We start from the raw sequence: 17952 nt of genomic DNA on the forward strand, positions 1-17952 counted from the left end.
GCAACAACTCCGACCATCAACATAGAAATTGGTATCTAAAACATGTGTTTCAAAAGAAGAATTTCATGTGGCTAGACTGTTAAAGAGCAAAAGTGTTATGTCTACTAGAAAGAATGAAAAACCATCTACGACACTTCTCCTGCCCTTCTCTTCCTCTGTCTGGAAGAGGGTCCTTATCTCCAGCTGGCCGTCCCATAGACTTCCCTTAGCCAGAGAATGGATCTAGGTAGGCATGACTTTTGGTGGTTCCTCCATCTGCGATACTGTGGGAAAGCTTGCCTTTTGTGCGACGATCAACCATATATGGATGGAGCGTAATCTTCATAGATGGTCTTCCAACTCTCGATCCTTTGACAAGATTTGGAAGGCCATCTATTTTGACGTTAGCTCCAAGCTTGGCTGCCACCACTGTCCGGTTATTGACTCCCCAAGGAAGGCTCACTGTTGTCTCTTGGGGCCTCCCCTCTTCTATTATTGCCCCACCTTGATGTTCCCTTCTGCTTTTGATTGGGGTCTGTACCCTTTGTTGCCTTTTGGTCTTTTGAGTGCTTGCGCCCTCCCTTGGCCTCTCCCCCCCTCTTTTCCCCTTGTATATTCTTCTTCCTTGGTTATGAATTAATTTATTCATAAAAAAAAAAAAAAAAAAAAAAAAAAAAAAAAAAAAAAAAAAAAAATTGAAAAGCCACCATCTCCCTCTAAGATATTTGTCTGCAAATGAAATAGGAACTTCCACATATTCTATATCTTGATTTATGATCCTGCACATCACAGAGTCCTCGAATAAATGAAAATTCCTGCAAGTTTAACAAGCCTTACCTGTCTGCCTTTGTTGGCAATATAATAATAGAACGTGCCCTATCTGCTGCTGCTCTTTCAAAGGATTTAGTCAGGCTTAGACTGCAACTGTAGAAGTAAATTTGCAAACCATATGTCATTGCCAAGAATCACAAAGTTTTGCGAAATCATAAGTAAATTATTAACAGATGGAGAATGTCAATTATTAAATGTAAAAACAAATTACATTTGAAATCCTCCATTGAGTTGAAACCAATTAACTAGGAGTTACAGTCACATGCTCGAGCATAACCAAGAGTCATGGTTCAAGATTTTGGTGGAGTCGGTTGAAATATACCGAAATATTTCACATTCGACCCGGCTCGAAACAAAACGTAGGTCGACTCTGCAGGCATTCCGAGTTTCGACAAAAAACTTTCAAGTTTTGGTCGACACACTTTGGCAACTCCATTTTGTTTTTCCGAAAAGTTACAGACGGGTTTTAAAAAGACTATATTTCATTCAAAATGGGTCACCGTTTCAACCCATGTCAAACAGGATCAATTGTTTGGGAATGGGATTAAGCTCTCGAAAGAGTTGTTAAATTTTCATGAGTCAAATCACTAATTTTAAGTATCCAGTTCAAAATAATAAAGTCAATCTTAGAACTTGGCTGAAAATAGGATGAAGGAGGTTCTATTGCTTTTCTTTCAGTTCAGTAGAAAAAAGTGGAAAAGTCCAGTAGTAGTGAAAAAAGTGTCTCCTTTAGTGTAAGATTGTAGCAAAATTTGTGCAAAGAAATAGATCAAATGCCTAACCTCCTTGTAAGAACATCAATATGTTTAAGATCTTTGGCAATATTTTCTGCAGCCTCGTCCATCTCCTTCCTTGGAAGGTCAGACAAAAGAATAATTCTCTGCCTCCTGTAAAATATACAAACTAAGGAATTAAACAAGCTAGAACAATTAAAGTATGGGTAATTCATCAAACTCACCATACTAATGAGGGCTCTAAATGATAGCTAAAGAACAAATTACCTAGCTGTAGCAGTGCCAAGACGGACAGAAAACTCATGATACTTATTTAACTGCTTCAATATAAAGCTAAGATGACTGTTTACTCCACAAATGATAATATGATCTGTCTCCATAGCTTGTTCTTGAGCTCCTTCTCTGATCTTTAGCATATTACTCTGTCGAGATGCTACTCATGAGGATGTCATTCTCAAAAATTTAGCTTTTAAAGTTTCCTTTTTTCAACAAATACAACAAACATGTAACTTACCCTAACTTGTTCTGTCATCGTGCTCAGTAAGCGGGAGTAAAATAATATGCCCCATATAGCGAGCACAAAACCAAGTATGCGTTCACTTCGTGTTTTTTCCTGCAGTGCAACAAGTGAATGGTTTTGGAATTGTAAATCATATCCTTATCCTGCCATAAAATTAGAAATGCAAAACGAATATCTTCATGAAGCATCAAACTTTAGTAAGTAAGCGACAGTGCCATACTTTTAAGTGAGTAGATGATGAACAAAGGCATGCCCAGGCTTTCCAAAAACACTCCTCTAGAGATTGTGTGCTACCGCTGAAATATCCAACACAGAATATATGCTGATTAGATACTAAAATGATAACTAAAAGATGATTAATAGAAGAACCAGATGACACTCATTATAACAAGTGATCATTCAACAATTTCTTGTACTGGACGCAAGAATGGGTGAGAAAAGCATTTTGAATACTTATTAAGATACATGATAGAAAATTTAGAGGGAATAGAACAACATTTCAAGATAGTTAACATAGATAAGCAAATATATTATGGGTTTCACCAATAGGAAGAGTGACAAACTGAGAATGAAATTATAGTCCTCCCAAGGTGGGATAATCGTTAGAATATATTATCCCCTCCCTCCTAAGATCCTAAGGTGGACGTTTTGACTTCCCTTTGGCTGGATAATCGGCATCCCCTTGGTATTCTCCTCCATCAAGTTAGTTCCAGAACAGTCTACTATTCTCGGCTTCCTACGGAGTCCCCTGTCTCCACCATCATCTCCCAGGGTACTTGGTCCCCCCTACGGACACCCCCTCCCTCCTTCCCTTTTGGTCTGCCATCCCTCACCTTCCCCCTCCCTCTCCCTCCTCTCCTAGTCCAGCCGATAAAATTTCCTGGTCTCCTTCTTCTTCTAGTCTGTTCTCCTCCTCCACGGCTTGGAACCTAATTCGCTCTCCGGGCCCCCCTTCTCCTTGGCTCAGGGTTGTTTGATTCAGATTCCACATTCCTTGTCATGGCTTTATAGTTTGGACAGCCCTCTCCAGTTGCCTCCCTACCCAGCCTTCCTCCAACACCGGCACATTCAGGTTCAGCCCTCCTGTTGCCTCTGATGGAACAGCCTTGAAGACATTAACCACATGATTTTTAACTGCGCATTCTCTTCCTTTATTCAGAAGCTTATCCTTGCCAAGATCTGGCCAGCCAGAAGACGTCCCCTCCCCCTTCAGAGAGAATGGATTTGGATCGACATGTCCTTTGCGGGTAGATCGATTTGTGACTCCAATGGGAAACTCACCTTCTGCGCCACCATCAACCACATTTGGATGGAGAGGAATCTCCACAGATGGTCCTCAAACTCTAGATCTTTTGATTCGATTAGGAAGGGCATTTATTTTGATGTCTCCTCCAAGCTTAGTTGGGTTCCTCACGCTTCAGTCTCAGACACCCTAAGGAACAGGCTTATTGTTGTTTCCTGGGACCATCCATTTTCTATTTTGTCTCTCCCTGCCCTTTAATGGGTTGTTCCCCCTGCCTAGTGCAGCCCTTGCCTTCATAGGCTTTGTATATCCCCCCCTCTTTTTCCTTGTTTTATTTATTTATTTACCCACAAAAAAAAAGTTATAATATAAAGATTAAAGGAGAATAAGAGAACAAGGGAGTAAAAGGTTGGAGGAGAAGGAGAAGAAGAGAAGAGAGGAAGAAACAATTGTAGAATGTTGTTTCTTTTAATGACTATCATTCTCGTACCACTTGGGTTTATATGCGAACCAAAGGCGAGATATTCCATTGTTTTTAGCAGTTTCATCGGATGGTTTAGACTCAGTTCGGTGCTACCATTAAAATCCTTCGAAGTGATAATAGCCACGAATACTTCGAAGGGTCATTTTTAGGATTACCTTTACGCTTATGGGATGATCCATCAGACCAATTGTGTCGATAATCCTACTCAAATGGCATTGCTAAGAGGAAGAATTGCCACCTTTGTGAGGTGGCCCACTCTCTTATGTTTGAGATGCATGTTCCTCCCGAATACTAGAGTGACGCGATTCTTACTGCGGCCCTTCTGATCAGCCAGATGCCTTCTCGGGTTCTCACCTTTCACTCCCCTCTGGATCTTCTCCAGGGGTCCACTACTTTTCCTATTCCTCCTAAGGAAATCGGTAGTGTTTGATATACTTCAGATCATCACCCTCACAGAAAGTTTGATCCTCGTGACCTCCGATGCATTTTTCTTGGGTATGCTCCTACTAAAAAGGTTATCGGTGTTTTCATCCTCCTACTCGACATTGTTTTGTAACTACAGATGTTGTCTTTCACAAATCTGCTTTATACTACACTGAGCCACTCAGCCACCTCTCCGAGGGAGTCTCCTTCCATTGTGGAAGATGTGCCGCATCTTGAACTTGTTATTCCTGTCATATCCCGTTTCATGGGGAGAGTAACACTCCTACTTCACCTTAGGTAAAGATACATGTTTATAGTCGCAAATAGCAGACTCAGACCACTATACATCCAACATCTACCCTATCATGCCAGTTCTCTCCTCTCGAGCCTAATCTTGTCCCCTTGGACCCAGGCAAGGATAGAGTATCGTATCGATCTCTATTTCGATCAGATAAATTTAAGATATGTATCGGAGGGTATCGTATCATGTCGAATATAAGCTAGGATATGCTAAAGTTCAAGGATTAAAGTATCAGCATCAGTATCGGTATCGGCATAGGTTGTCGTAACGATCGGCTAAATTTAAGATACGTATCAGAATGTATCATATCATATCGGAGATACTTAAAACCATGCCCAAGTAATTCTCCTTCTCTATCTATTGACCCGTCTCTTAAGTTGCCTATTATCATTCGTAAAGGCACTTGGTGTTGTATTTTATATCCTATTGCTAAAATTGTTTTTTATGACTCATTTTCTCCTTCCTACTATAGTTTTGTGTCTTCTCTATCCTATGTCCCTTCCCCATACCTAGTAGAAAACGAGTGCAAACTCACAATGGCAGACAACTATGGTTGAAGAGATGCAAACTCTAAAGAAGAATGACACATGGGATCTAGTGTCTTCCCTCACAAAAGAAGACAATTAGTTGTAAATGAGTCTTCACAGTGAAATAGAAGGCTGATTGTACAGGAGATCGGTACAAAGCCAGACTTGTTGCAAAAGGATTCACTCAGACCTATGGGATCGAATACTAGGAAACGTTTGCGCTAGTTGCTAAAATGAACACAATCCGCATTATCTTAGCTTGTGCCACCAACTTAGTTTGGATCTCCAGTAGTTAGATGTGAAGAATGTCTTTCTTAATGAAGATCTTGAGGAAGAAGTGTATATGGACATTTCTCCTAGGTTCACTTGCTCCAAAACACAAGGAAAGGTATGCAAGTTGAAGCATGCATTGTATGGGCTAAAGCAATCTCCTCGTGCTTGGTTCGTGCATTTCCACAAGGCTATGATTGCTACAGACTACTCTCAAAGCAATGTTGACCACACTTTGTTCATCAAGAGATCCGGTGGGAAGATTGCTATCCTGATAGTCTATGTAGATGATATTGTTGTTACTAAAGATGATCTGGTAGAGATCTCTCGCCTCAAGAGATACTTGGATGGGGAATTCGAGATCAAAGATCTAGGACAACTTTGTTACTTCTTTGGTATTGAAGTTACAGGACTTCTCGTGGGATCTACTTCTCTCAGCGGAAGTATGTGCATGACCTTCTTCCTGAGATAAGCATATTAGGGGTGTAAGCCGGCAGATAATCCAATTGAAGCTAACAGTTACCTAAGCAGCAAGGAAGGTGACCCTGTGGATAAGAGGAGATATCAGAGATTAGTGGGGTGCTTGGTCTATCTTTCTCATACACGCCCTGACATAGCACTTGTCGTCAACCTGGTTAGTCAAGACATGCATATCATCCCTACTCGACTCATATGGAAGTTGTGTTGCGTATTCTCCATTATTTGAAATCTGCCCCAAGATGTGGCATCATTTTTTCTCCTTATGATCACCTTCGAGTGGAGGACTTCACGGATTCTGATTGGGTAGGTTCCCCTGATGATTGCAAGTCTACTACTGGTTATTGCACTTTGTTAATGGTAACCTTGTTACATGGCGAAGCAAGAAGCAGAACATGGTTGCCTGTTTAAGTGCCGAAACAGAGTTCTGTACTATGGCTTATGGAATTCATAAGCTCCTATGGCTTCATAGTCTTCTCACAGATTTGGTTGTCCAGTTGTCCTTGCCACCCTTCCTATGAGGTTATGAAGCTCTTTTGTGACAGTAAATCTGCCATTAGCATTACTCAGTACCCTGTCCAGCATAATCGAACCAGGTATGTGGAGATCGATCGACACTTCATTAAAAAAAGCTGGACATGAGTCTTATCACTGTGCCTTTTGTTCCCAGTAGTAAACAATTGGTTGATGTATTTACTAAAGATCTTAGTAGTAAAATGTTTCATCATATTATCTACAAGTAAGGCATATGTGATATTTATGCACCAGCTTAAGGGAGAGTGTTGTAATAATAGATTTTAAGGAAAGTGTCAGATTCCGAAAGGGTCCTTAGGTCCTTAAGGGGTTTAATGATCCTCGTAACATTCTAGAATTTTCTCTCCGTTATTATAGATAAAGAGACCTGGTGTCATATTTGACACAATTCATTACTCCATCCAACAAAAGCAAATATATGACACCACCACCGCCCACAACCCCAACAATTGGGGACCCCTACGAAGGACATTATATAGACTACATTTTAGAATGTAAATACTAATATTATATTCCACAAATAGAGATTAAAGATTACCTGAACTTGAAGAATATGAAACCTCCAATGATAACAAAAGAGAAGCATGCTACAAAGAGTGCTACAAAGATCCCATAGAGCACCAATTACAAATGAATCAGGTCACACAAGTAGAGATTACAAGCATATGATGTGGATATTCATGTGGTACGATTATGCTAAAAACATCATCTGTATTTATTTATTTTGGATCAGCCACAAAAGAAAAATTTGCACTCTTCATACAACTGAACGCTATTCAATTAACCTTATCCCAACTAAATGGAAATCTTATACACCCTTAATACCAAAGATTATTCTAATTTGAATGCACTCTTAAGAATATATATATATATATATATATCTTTGATATAAAAGAATATATACACTAGAAACGTAAAAAAATCAAAGCAATGATATACAAATATACAATGCAAGTTCTAAGCTTTCAAACAACCTCATACATTTATTTTGATTGGGAAACAGCCTCTCCTCGAAGCGGGGGTAAGGCTGCATATATTATGACCTTCCCTAGACCCCGCAATGGCAAGAGCCTCATGCACTAGTACACCCTTTTTTATAGTTTTCATTCTTTGTAAATTGTGTAGGAAGTAGAAAATACATGTTAGATTTGAAAAGGGTCTGGGGCAATAAATTCTGCTATAGTGACATGAATTATCAATCAAATGTGACTTTTACGTGTGCTCACAACTCACAACTAGTATGTTTGGCATAATCAATTAATCTAATTTTTTTTTTTTTCTTCTTCCACTTCTTTTCCTTTAAAAGAAGCACCAGCCTTATGAAGATAGAAGGTCAAAGCAATATAAACACAGAACTCCGCTGTTAATAGGACAAAACTAATTTCCTACTAGTGTAGATTTGTCTTGTGTAGGGGGACGTTGCATAGCAGCCTTCTTTTAGTTAGAACCTGAGGTCTGAAGACTGTCGGGGATTAGAACTTGTCATCACCTAGAATCAGGTTTAAAATTAGAATCAACACTCTGAAATTGCTGATCCACAGAAGGATCAGTTATCAGGTTTACAAGATGGAAGGTTGTAAGCGCCCATTCTACCTAGTACAAAACAGGTCTCAAAATACTCTACAAAGCACTGAACAAGAGCATTCCTCTAAAAAATAAGTGAATATATAACTCTTATCTATTCTAAATTTTAGAAAATAAAAAACTCTATGTGAGGCTAAATACAGAACATGTATAGAACAACAGTATGGGAGAATGAAATAGGATATTGAGGAGTACCATATTATGACCAATAAATAGCAAGTTAATAAATAAGAACCACATAAACATCAGTAAAAATCTGCAAGATTCAACCATAGCATCATTTATATACTTACTACTGAATTAAATTCATATTTTTTTATAATTTAAAAATTACAATGCAGTATTTCAAAATTCCTAAATCATCCTTTGAAAAAATCAACTAAAATAAAAATTAACAATTAGAAAAAGGATAAATATCTCGTGGGTGGTCTATATAGAAAAGTCCTGCTAGTGAACTTATTTCCAATTACATGAAAGATGTACAAGTAGTTTCCATCTAGACAAAGGTATCTCAAAATTACAGGGTGGTTAAATTGCCTCATCAAAAAGTAAGGGGGTAGCTAAGTAATTTCTCTTAATAACACTGAGAGGCAGCAAAATGGCATATTCGAAGTGTAAGTTTGATACATGCACACTTCCATTGATTTATAAAACAGATCAACATAAATTTAACAGAAAGCTTTTGAATTTTTATTGACATGCAAATCCAGAAAATTGTGGGATTTATTATTTGACAAAAAAGCGAGGGTTCAAAGTATTTTCCCAATGAGAAATATACAACTCTCAAGGTCTGGTCCTCCAACTTTTAGGTTTGAAGGGTCAGAACAATTCAATTTCTCAGACTGGACTGTCATTGACCATTTGACAGTTCTAGGAAGACTACACATCTCAAACTGAGATGAGCCAGTTAGGCTAGTTAACAGTCCGAGTGGTCTAACCACCCAGTCCAATGATCAGTGAAAACACTACCAATAATAAGAAGTTCGGTGCACACTGAAATAGAATATGCTCTTGTTCACGATGAACTGCAGAAATATATCACTTACGTGACTGCATTTCTCTCAAGTTGAATATCGAATAAATATAGTAACCGCGCGAGGCTCCACTTAACATCTTGAAAAGATGGCAATGATACCTCCAACCGCAGAGGTATAGGTTTGTTGATGGAACTAGATATACAAGCAAAAGGAGGGTTTGTTAACGCCCGTGGAAAAGAGAGAAACAAGTATTGGACCATCTTCATGAATTTATGGATGGGACTAAACAAATGCTGTCTGAACAAGAAATAGGATAATATAGATCCTATAAGGAGTTCAGCTCCACAATGCTGCACACACTGCTGAAAAAACATAAGAAAAACTATCAGTTAATATTAACTATTACAAAAAAGGGTGAACTATTAATTATTGTTCTAGAAAATGACATAGATCAAAACCATTTCTTTTTTGTTCTTTTTCTAATATACGATGAAGGTTATCAAGAAAAAAGAGCATACCATAAATATACAATTGAGGGGAATCAAAATCCAGAGAAGCAACAGGAGAGAAGCAGGGAAAGAAAAACCTAAATTTCACCCACAGCTACCAAGGTGCACCAAAAGTCCACCCACAGTAGCAAAAGTACTGGGGAGGAGAAACTCACAATTCCGAAAAAACCACCACATAACAAAACTAAATCTTTCCTCTGTCTCCTCCCGCTGTATTGATTCCCCAAGGAACAGGCATAGTTGTTTCCTGGGGTCTCACCTCCCTTAAGGGTTTTGCCTTTGTCTATTTTTTATAATTTTTTTTTCTTCTTTCCCCTATTTGGGGCCCCTTGTTTCTCTTTCTCTTCGGTAATAAATTATTTTTCATCAAAAAAAAAAAAAAAAATCTTCCACCCACCCTACTTCGCTGCAGGAAACCAAAACCATTTCATTACAGACCTTTCCCCCCTAAGTAACATTAATAGAAAATAAATTTGAATAATGTGCTAACAGTAATCACACAAAATAGACTAAAGTTAAGGACTCAAGACGTATCCTCTTTCTTAAATATTACGCGTTGGGATTACTGATATGGGTTGCTAAAGAAAGTTTAGTTACTTTTTGGGTAACAGTGGAGCAGAGAAGTCCATGTAAGATTTGCTTAAATATTACAGGTTGGGAGTATTGACATAAGTCTCTTACATGGTTTGGGTAGGTCCCCCACAATGCCATACGGAGATCTAAATGACTAACCAAATTGACTAACAGCATGAAATGATTTGATAAGGACTGGTGACAATCCCAATGAATTGTAACCATAGTTGTCATGGCGTTGCCTAGGCGTCTCCAAGGCGGCAATTTGGCGTCCTAGCTGAAAATGAAGTTCATGACAGTGCTACGATTTACGTGACTCAAAAATGGCGATGGCCATTGGCTAATAGACACCGCTATGGCACCACTATGGACTCCAGGTACGCCTGATTCACTAGGCGGTCGATTTTTTGTAAAATGCAGGGTGATTTTGGCGGGGCTATGTTGATTTTTTATGATTTCATGTTGCTTAATTTTGGTTTTATATGTTATAGGGTATATACTGTAGGCTTGTAGCATGCTAAATAACTTTAGAAAATAAGGGAAATAAAAAAATAGCATATTAAATAACTTTAGAAAATAGGGAAAATAAAAAATGACATATGGATGATTTAACCGCCATGGCAACGCCATAACGGGCGATTCATCGCCAAATCGATTAGCCACCCCTCCACCGCCTTGGATTGATTTGACGCCGTGACAACTATGATTGTAACAGGATCCCCAATTCAAGGCTCATGCCCACCCTGTTGCATGTATGATTCAGGTCAGGCCAGTCCCAATTTGAGTAAAGCTACTAAGATAAGACTCATCAAATCCTTGAAATCATGGTCTCCTAAACAAGCATGGCTCTATGAGTAAGTTTTTACAGCTAGGCACTCTCTCACTCTTTTGTTCCTATTTCCTTTTGGGAGCACCTGGTGTCTGGCAGTACAGGAAACATGGGCTTGAAATCGTGGTCTCCTAAACAAGCATGGCTATATTAGTAAGTTTTTACAGCTAGGCATTCTGTCACTCTTTTGTTCATATTTCCTTTGGGGAGCACCTGGTGTCTGGTAGTAGCAATATAGGAAACAAAGTTTATGTCTGTAACAAATTACCATGTCTCATTTTCAGAGGATCAGGACCAACAACATAAGACATTGCATGCATCAAAAGGCAGCATGATCAGATGTTCTATATCCATCTGATCTCAGCATCACCAGATGACTCCAACCAGCTAGAAGGTTCCTTCCATATAAACCTCACTGTTCCATATTCTCAAGGTATAAACCATATTATACTTCTCATTTCTTTTAGTTTTCCGTCTTAGCGTATTTTCAGAGTCTAAAGACTGGAAGTATAAAGTACTCAGTAGTCAGTACCCATCCCGTTTGGTTCATTTGTAAAGATCTGTCATATATTAACTTGCTTTAAAAAACTCTGTCCATATTAGGCAAATTGGTACATCAGCCTTGCCAGATAGAGACAAACTTTCAGTTATGGGCACAATAAATCAATTCTTCAATTTCTTTAACTGACTTGGTTTAAAGTATCTCCGATCCCAATACGATACCCTCTGATACGTATCTTAAATTTAGCCGACCGATACAATATATGGAATTTTTAAAATCCTTTCATAATGATATATATCCTACAATACATACCAATATGCACCGATACATCACCGATACAATACGATACGCACCAATATGTACTGATACTCTATGGAAAATATAAAATCGAGGTGAAATGTACATTTCGATATGTATCGATCAGTACGTATCGGTGAGTATCGGTATGTATCGATCGGTATGTATTGTTGAGTATCAGTACATATCAGTGAGTATCGAAATGTATCAATCAACACGTATCGATGAGTATCAATATCTATCAGTGTGTACCGATACAGTGCGCACGTATCGATGAGTATCGGTACATATCAATATGTACCGACACAGTGCGCTGAGGTCATATAATGGCCAAGATGGGTCATTTTTCAGAAAAACAAGATTTTTTGAGAGGTTTTGTTCCAAAGTTGCTGTCAGCCATATTTCTCTCTAACTAAAGTGGAATCAAGGTTGGGAATAAGGATTTTACATTTATGGGACAACTATAAACCTTGAATTCTTAGTGCAATACCCTCAATTTAGTGTTTATGCATAATACATGTTATCAATAGATTTTTTTAACAATTTTTTTATGCAAAAGTGTTTAAAAAAAGTGTTTCCTATACATTTATGTGCGTATCTTTAGCGTATCTCCGATACCATACGTATCTTAATTTTGGCCAACCGATACGACGACCGATACCAATACTTTAATCCAGTTACTGAGATGTTGGACAAGTAAAATATCAGTGACGCCTTTATAAAATTACTGATGTTAAAAATTCTATAAGTGAAATCCTTCTGTACTCGTAACCAAAGGAGGATATAATACAAAGTTTGCATAATCTGTCAAGAAAATATAAAAAATAAGGTCCAATCCATGTTCTTGAATGTAAAAGCAGTATGTATTTTGAAATATCCATACAGGGTGCCCAAATATAGAACTTTTGTGTGTTGCAAGTGTCCTTCCTTCAATGCTCTCCCTTTGGGTGCTACCTTCCAGCTCCTTGAAGAATCTAGAATCCAGCGAATTTGAAGATGTAGGAGTATCAAACTTGGTCTGCATTCTTTGAGAACTGGACTCCCATTTCCCTGGAAAAAATTAGCCATTCAGTAAAATGATGTCAAAGGATAAAAAGCAAAGGTCTAAGTACAACTTATCCTCTTGTGATTGACAATACTAGAGCAGCATGAAATAAAAGGGCCATTACTTATTGCTAGTCCCACCTCTGCAGGGTCCTGGAAGGGGTGAGTTTGGATAGAATCCTAACCTTCGGCATTTTTCAAGCAAAATGGGCGCTCTCAAGACTCAAACCCAGGCATTTGCCCTGGCAGCCCAAACCTTTTACCACTGCTCCAAGCAATGGCAACAGAAATTATGTTGGGTGTCTCAGAACCAATAAGTTTTAAGATAATCCAAACTAATATTAATGAGTGCAATATTAGTAGAAATATGGGTACAAACGAAAGTGGTTAAGACTAGGCATGGATTTCAACTAACACAAACTCACCCAACTGCCCCAAGCATCAACTTGGTCCTGATCTGGCCTCCACAAGGAGAACAAGATTAAAGGAAGCAGAGCAGGAAATAATTTGTAGAAATTTCACGAAAAAAAAAAAATAAATTAATAATAACAGAAGAAAAATATGTTATATAAATGCTTAAAGCACTTTACAAAATTTATACAACACAACCAAACCCACCATGAACCTGCAAAATGGAACGTGAACAAGTCTACGGTGGGTTAAAGATGTTGGGATGGGTGATGAGTCACAAGAATAAAAAGAGATAAATCAGCAATGAATACATTAGGGGGACCTAGAGGTACACCACAGGCAACAAGATGAGATGTTTCGACATGAAAGAATAAAAACAAATGGCTGCATCAGCAGAATGGCAAAAAGACACAAGTCTTGTAATTTAACAAAACACATGGTCCTAGATTGCGGAATTGCTTTACGGGATTCATATAGCTGACACCAAGTAATTTAGATAAGGTACCTTTGAGTTGACTAAATATGAGTCTTTATTAAGAAGAAACAGAAAGACAGGCTTGGACAGCCTAAGCAAGACTGGATTGTGCAAGTATTAGAAAAAAAAAAAAAAATATGCACTTATAACATAAGGTTTCCATCAGACTGGGTATAATTCTCTATAAGGCGATAAGAAATCATCCGATCTTGGGATTAGATTACCAAAACCTAATCAGTCGTATTAATTTTAATCAAGGATATATAACGTTTTACATTGAAACAGCATTAAGAAAAACATAAATGGACAAACATATAGGAGGAAATTTAACAAAAAATGAATAAGATAATAATTATAAGGGACAAACTTTTTCAATTGGTAAAAGAAAATACTGTTGCTACATGCTCCAAATAGTTTGGTCCTCGAAGTGCATACTTCACCTGACCCTTAATAGTCGAATAATCATCTAATGTATTATGAATTCATTTCATATTGAAATTATATCTCATAGTCAAAAACTTTTCATCAACAAGAAGAGTTTGTATCATCCTCAGGAAGGCATCAGTAGTTGATGAATATACTGTAAGTTCTTGAGATATAATATCTCTGTACTTGCGTTCAAGTAGCAAGGTCTGCCAAACTTCAACTACTGACGATATGTTCAAAAAGGGAGAAAAGAAAAAGAAGCATGATATCAAGCATGGAATGCATGAGTACTAGTTTTAGATTTTCCAACGAAAACAGCTTGTACTCACCTTCATACTCTCTACAAAAGGGTACAAGTATTGCTGGACTTTGGATCCACCGATGTTGTAATGTCGTAAAATTTCTGGAAGGAATATATCTTGTCAATATACGAGTGATACTCTAATTGTTCAGAAAAAAGTCAAGAACACACCCTAAAGTTTTACTTCAATCTTTGAAAGAACTTCTGCCCAAGTGAAACAACTGGTGACATTTTAAAAAAAATTTAAGTAGACCATCCAATAGCAATTTCATCAGAGATTCATGAAGTTAAAGTATTTCAAAACTTTTTATTCATTGTTATCAATAAGTATTATGATAATTATAGCTTTGAGTCTTGATTGCATAAACCAGCTAAATTTTAAATCATAATGAGGATGGAATTTTCTGGTAGCGACAGAAGAAAAAAGAAATCTAATAGGGGTCAGCAACAGAAATGCACTTCGTGTTATGTACAAGAGGGCTTTTCTTTTATATTTTTTTTTTCTCCTTTGATATTACTAAATAATTCAAGGGGAGAACAAGCTCCAGGGAGAAGAAAGAAAAAACTGTCATCAGAAATTTCAACTAGGGAATACTGACACAGCCTGAGGCACGAATTGTAAAGTTTGTACTGATCTGACACAACCTGAGGCACGAATTGTAAAGTTTGTACTGATCTGACACAATCTGAGGCATGAATTGTAATGTCACAACTTTCTGACATTAAAATTGTTAAAACCAACCAATTTGGTGAAGCCTTAAACCACAATTTTATGTGGGTTACACAGCTCTTGTTTGAAATTCCACTCTATGGTGATAAGCTTTGCTAGAGAATAGGTAACAAAATCTCCTCTCACAACACTAGCACCTCCTTGTTGGTCTTCCCTCTACCTTTTAGATAGTTCAACTTGATCCAATCACTCCTAACTGCAGTTTTCAGTAGCCTTATCTGCAAGTGACTAAACCATTTCAGTTTCCCTCACATGGTCATCCATTGAGGCTCCTTCTGAGTTACCTCTGATGCTTACCTACTATTCTACTCAAAATCCTCATATTAGTTAAACTGGACATCTCATTTCCCAAGCTGTGAAACACTTAATAGTCTGTCCATAAACCACCAGGGCTGGCCCAACAGCAGCCCATAGAATTTTCAATTCAGAATTGATAGATATTGCAACTTAAAAACCCCAATAGAGGAGATCTCCACTTCATCCACCCCACCCCAACCCTACCCTCCTTTTCAGAGAGAGAACTCAATTTGTCAAAGAAAAAAGAAAATAGCAGGAAATAACATAACTTTCTGTGACAGAAGAGCCACCAAGACACCAAAAAAAAAAAAAAAAAAAACTCCCAACAACCCCCAGCCCCCACTGAAAACAGGCACATCCATGACACCGCACCAAAACTCAACCCCTTAAACATGCATCTTTTTCCATCTTTCCTCTAAAGATGACCAAGCAAATATCTTCTTCAAGAGACCCACCTAATTATTCCTTTTCGTTTAGAGAGTAAAGATATTGCAAAGAGACAAGTTTTATTAATTTGGAATAGGGAAAAAAATTTAAAAAGTATTTTCAAGTATCCATGCAATATTAAATACCTATACTACTATAGAATCATGTTGAATTAGCTAGCACGTTTGAAGTAACATCACAATACACCAGACTCGGACAACATTTGTGTAACTTCGGCTCCATTTTCCTATATTTTACATAAACCCTGTTGGTTTCTTCAAGTTGGTACTAGACACCGTTCCTTTCAGGGCATCGGGAGCCCACTCTGATAAATCCATGCTTGGCCTCTTTACTTTTCATGTGTGCTCTCAATTTCCAGTTGGTTTTTCTCTCGTTTCCATTTTTAATTTCTTCAAAAACACCTATTCATTATGGACAAAGTATCCACACAGTGCAACTGTAATTAGAATTTTACGTTTTCATGTAGATACATAATGAGAAACAGGTTTTCCGTTTTCGTCCCCAAATGCAATGACTGTTTAAAACAGTAGTGAGCTTAATCAGGGACGCAGGGAAGCACTTGCATGCAGGGTCTTTGCTCTGGAAACTAAAAATCAAGTACCTATCAGAAGGAAGGAATTTCTCATGGTAAATTAGAACTGAGAGAATAAAAGGTATAAACACCATAACTACACTCAAATATTTTCTCTATAATTCAGAGATTCCCAGAGAGGATGTAACTGCTCACGAGCAATCGTCCTCTGTTATCAACAGGAATTAGTGAGCAGACTGCAAACAGAGTCTAGAGCCGTACTAAACCACCCATTACTCGAACTCACGAAGTAGAAGTAGAAGCAGAACCAGTACCCTATTAGTAAAGACTAAACCCTCCCTAACTTGACATGGCAACCACGAAACAGTAGCAGTAAACATTAAACGATGCTGGAAACTTCCGTTTCCATTGAACCTAACAAATAAATAGAAAAAAGCGAAAGAAGAATAAGAAGGAAACCATGAACTCACCTCTTCGAAGTAGAGGAAGAAGAAGAAGATGAAGCCATGTTAAACCTCAAAATCCGAGGTGAACTCCATGAACTCAAGCACTGCAACTGAATACTCATCTATCCCCAACTCCAAGAGTCTCTCTGCTTGCGGAGTTGGGAGGATGGGAGTGATACTGAGAGTTAGGACTTCATATGGAAAAAGCAATTCGACATTTCGCATTGGAATCACAGAGCAACGTCAAGAAGCGAAGTGAGAGACGACGGTGGTCGTCAGAGACTGAAAGAAAAGCGACAGAAGGTGAAGTCTTGTCCGACTTTCCATCTCCCTCTGACCGTTCAAACGGAACGGATATCTTTTGTCCGTAAAATTGATTTCCTCTGTAACGGTGCATATTTGGGTAAGCTGTGGGGAGTATGTGTTTTTGGCCAACGAAGAACCTCGAATATGTCCGGTTTTACGGTCCAAGCCAAAATGTAAAACTTGATTACAGACCACTAGTTGTGTTAAAACTTCATCTAAATCAATGAACCGATTGAAGTGAATCGAATCAAAACTGATATGAGTTTATTGGATCATGTTTCGAGTTGAGTTTTTGTGAGATCACAAGGCTAAATCGAACAGCATTGAAATCGATATGATATTGAAATCGATATGATATTGAACCGAACTTAAAAAACTGGACGAAAACCAATATAACTTGATAAAATTATGAAACCAACCAAAAACTCATTAAAAAACAACAAAAAACCACATGTTTTTTTGTAAGGTAAATAAACTGAAACCAAATAGATAAAAATCGAAAATGGTGCATCTTTGTTGGTTCATGTATCGATTTCACTCATTCTCACACCGAAACTAATTAAATTGGTTCAAAACCTACTTAAATCAACCAGTTGACACCCCTACATGTAACCACTCCTAACCCATATAACAAATCACTCGTTGGGAGACTCGATCTGGAGATGTCTATCAACACACAACACCTTTGGACTAGCAGTGAGGATGAGCTTTTGGGAGTTTTAGTTACTTAGGTTATTTTTGGTATGTATTTTTAGAATACATTTTAGGTAAATAATGCATTTAAAAAAAAAAAATCATATCAATGAAGGCTTTAGTCTTCCACCTATGATCAGGATTCATTATTCATGTCATATATATTTATCATTTTATTTCGTCAACTTCAGCATATTATGAGACCTGAACGACCCACTCCTCGATGATCTCCACTGTACTTTAAAGTTGA

At 37.9% G+C, this 17952-nt stretch overlaps 1 protein-coding gene across 1 annotated transcript in view; it reads right to left on the reverse strand.

Moving 5' to 3' along the window:
* LOC122088993 (putative ion channel POLLUX-like 2) overlaps nucleotides 1-17056 on the reverse strand; it is a 38482-nt gene extending 21426 nt beyond the window's left edge. The window contains 10 exon segments of the mRNA XM_042658399.1: nucleotides 817-903; nucleotides 1593-1697; nucleotides 1812-1966; nucleotides 2059-2157; nucleotides 2285-2360; nucleotides 6862-6933; nucleotides 8954-9246; nucleotides 12478-12644; nucleotides 14280-14353; nucleotides 16728-17056. Of these exon segments, the coding sequence (XP_042514333.1) occupies nucleotides 817-903; nucleotides 1593-1697; nucleotides 1812-1966; nucleotides 2059-2157; nucleotides 2285-2360; nucleotides 6862-6933; nucleotides 8954-9246; nucleotides 12478-12644; nucleotides 14280-14353; nucleotides 16728-16825 (1226 nt within the window). The 5' untranslated portion in view covers nucleotides 16826-17056.
* Between the last annotated feature and the right edge of the window lie 896 nt (nucleotides 17057-17952).

This window comes from Macadamia integrifolia, chromosome 9 (assembly GCF_013358625.1).
Source record: "Macadamia integrifolia cultivar HAES 741 chromosome 9, SCU_Mint_v3, whole genome shotgun sequence".
Taxonomy (NCBI): Eukaryota; Viridiplantae; Streptophyta; class Magnoliopsida; order Proteales; family Proteaceae; genus Macadamia; species Macadamia integrifolia.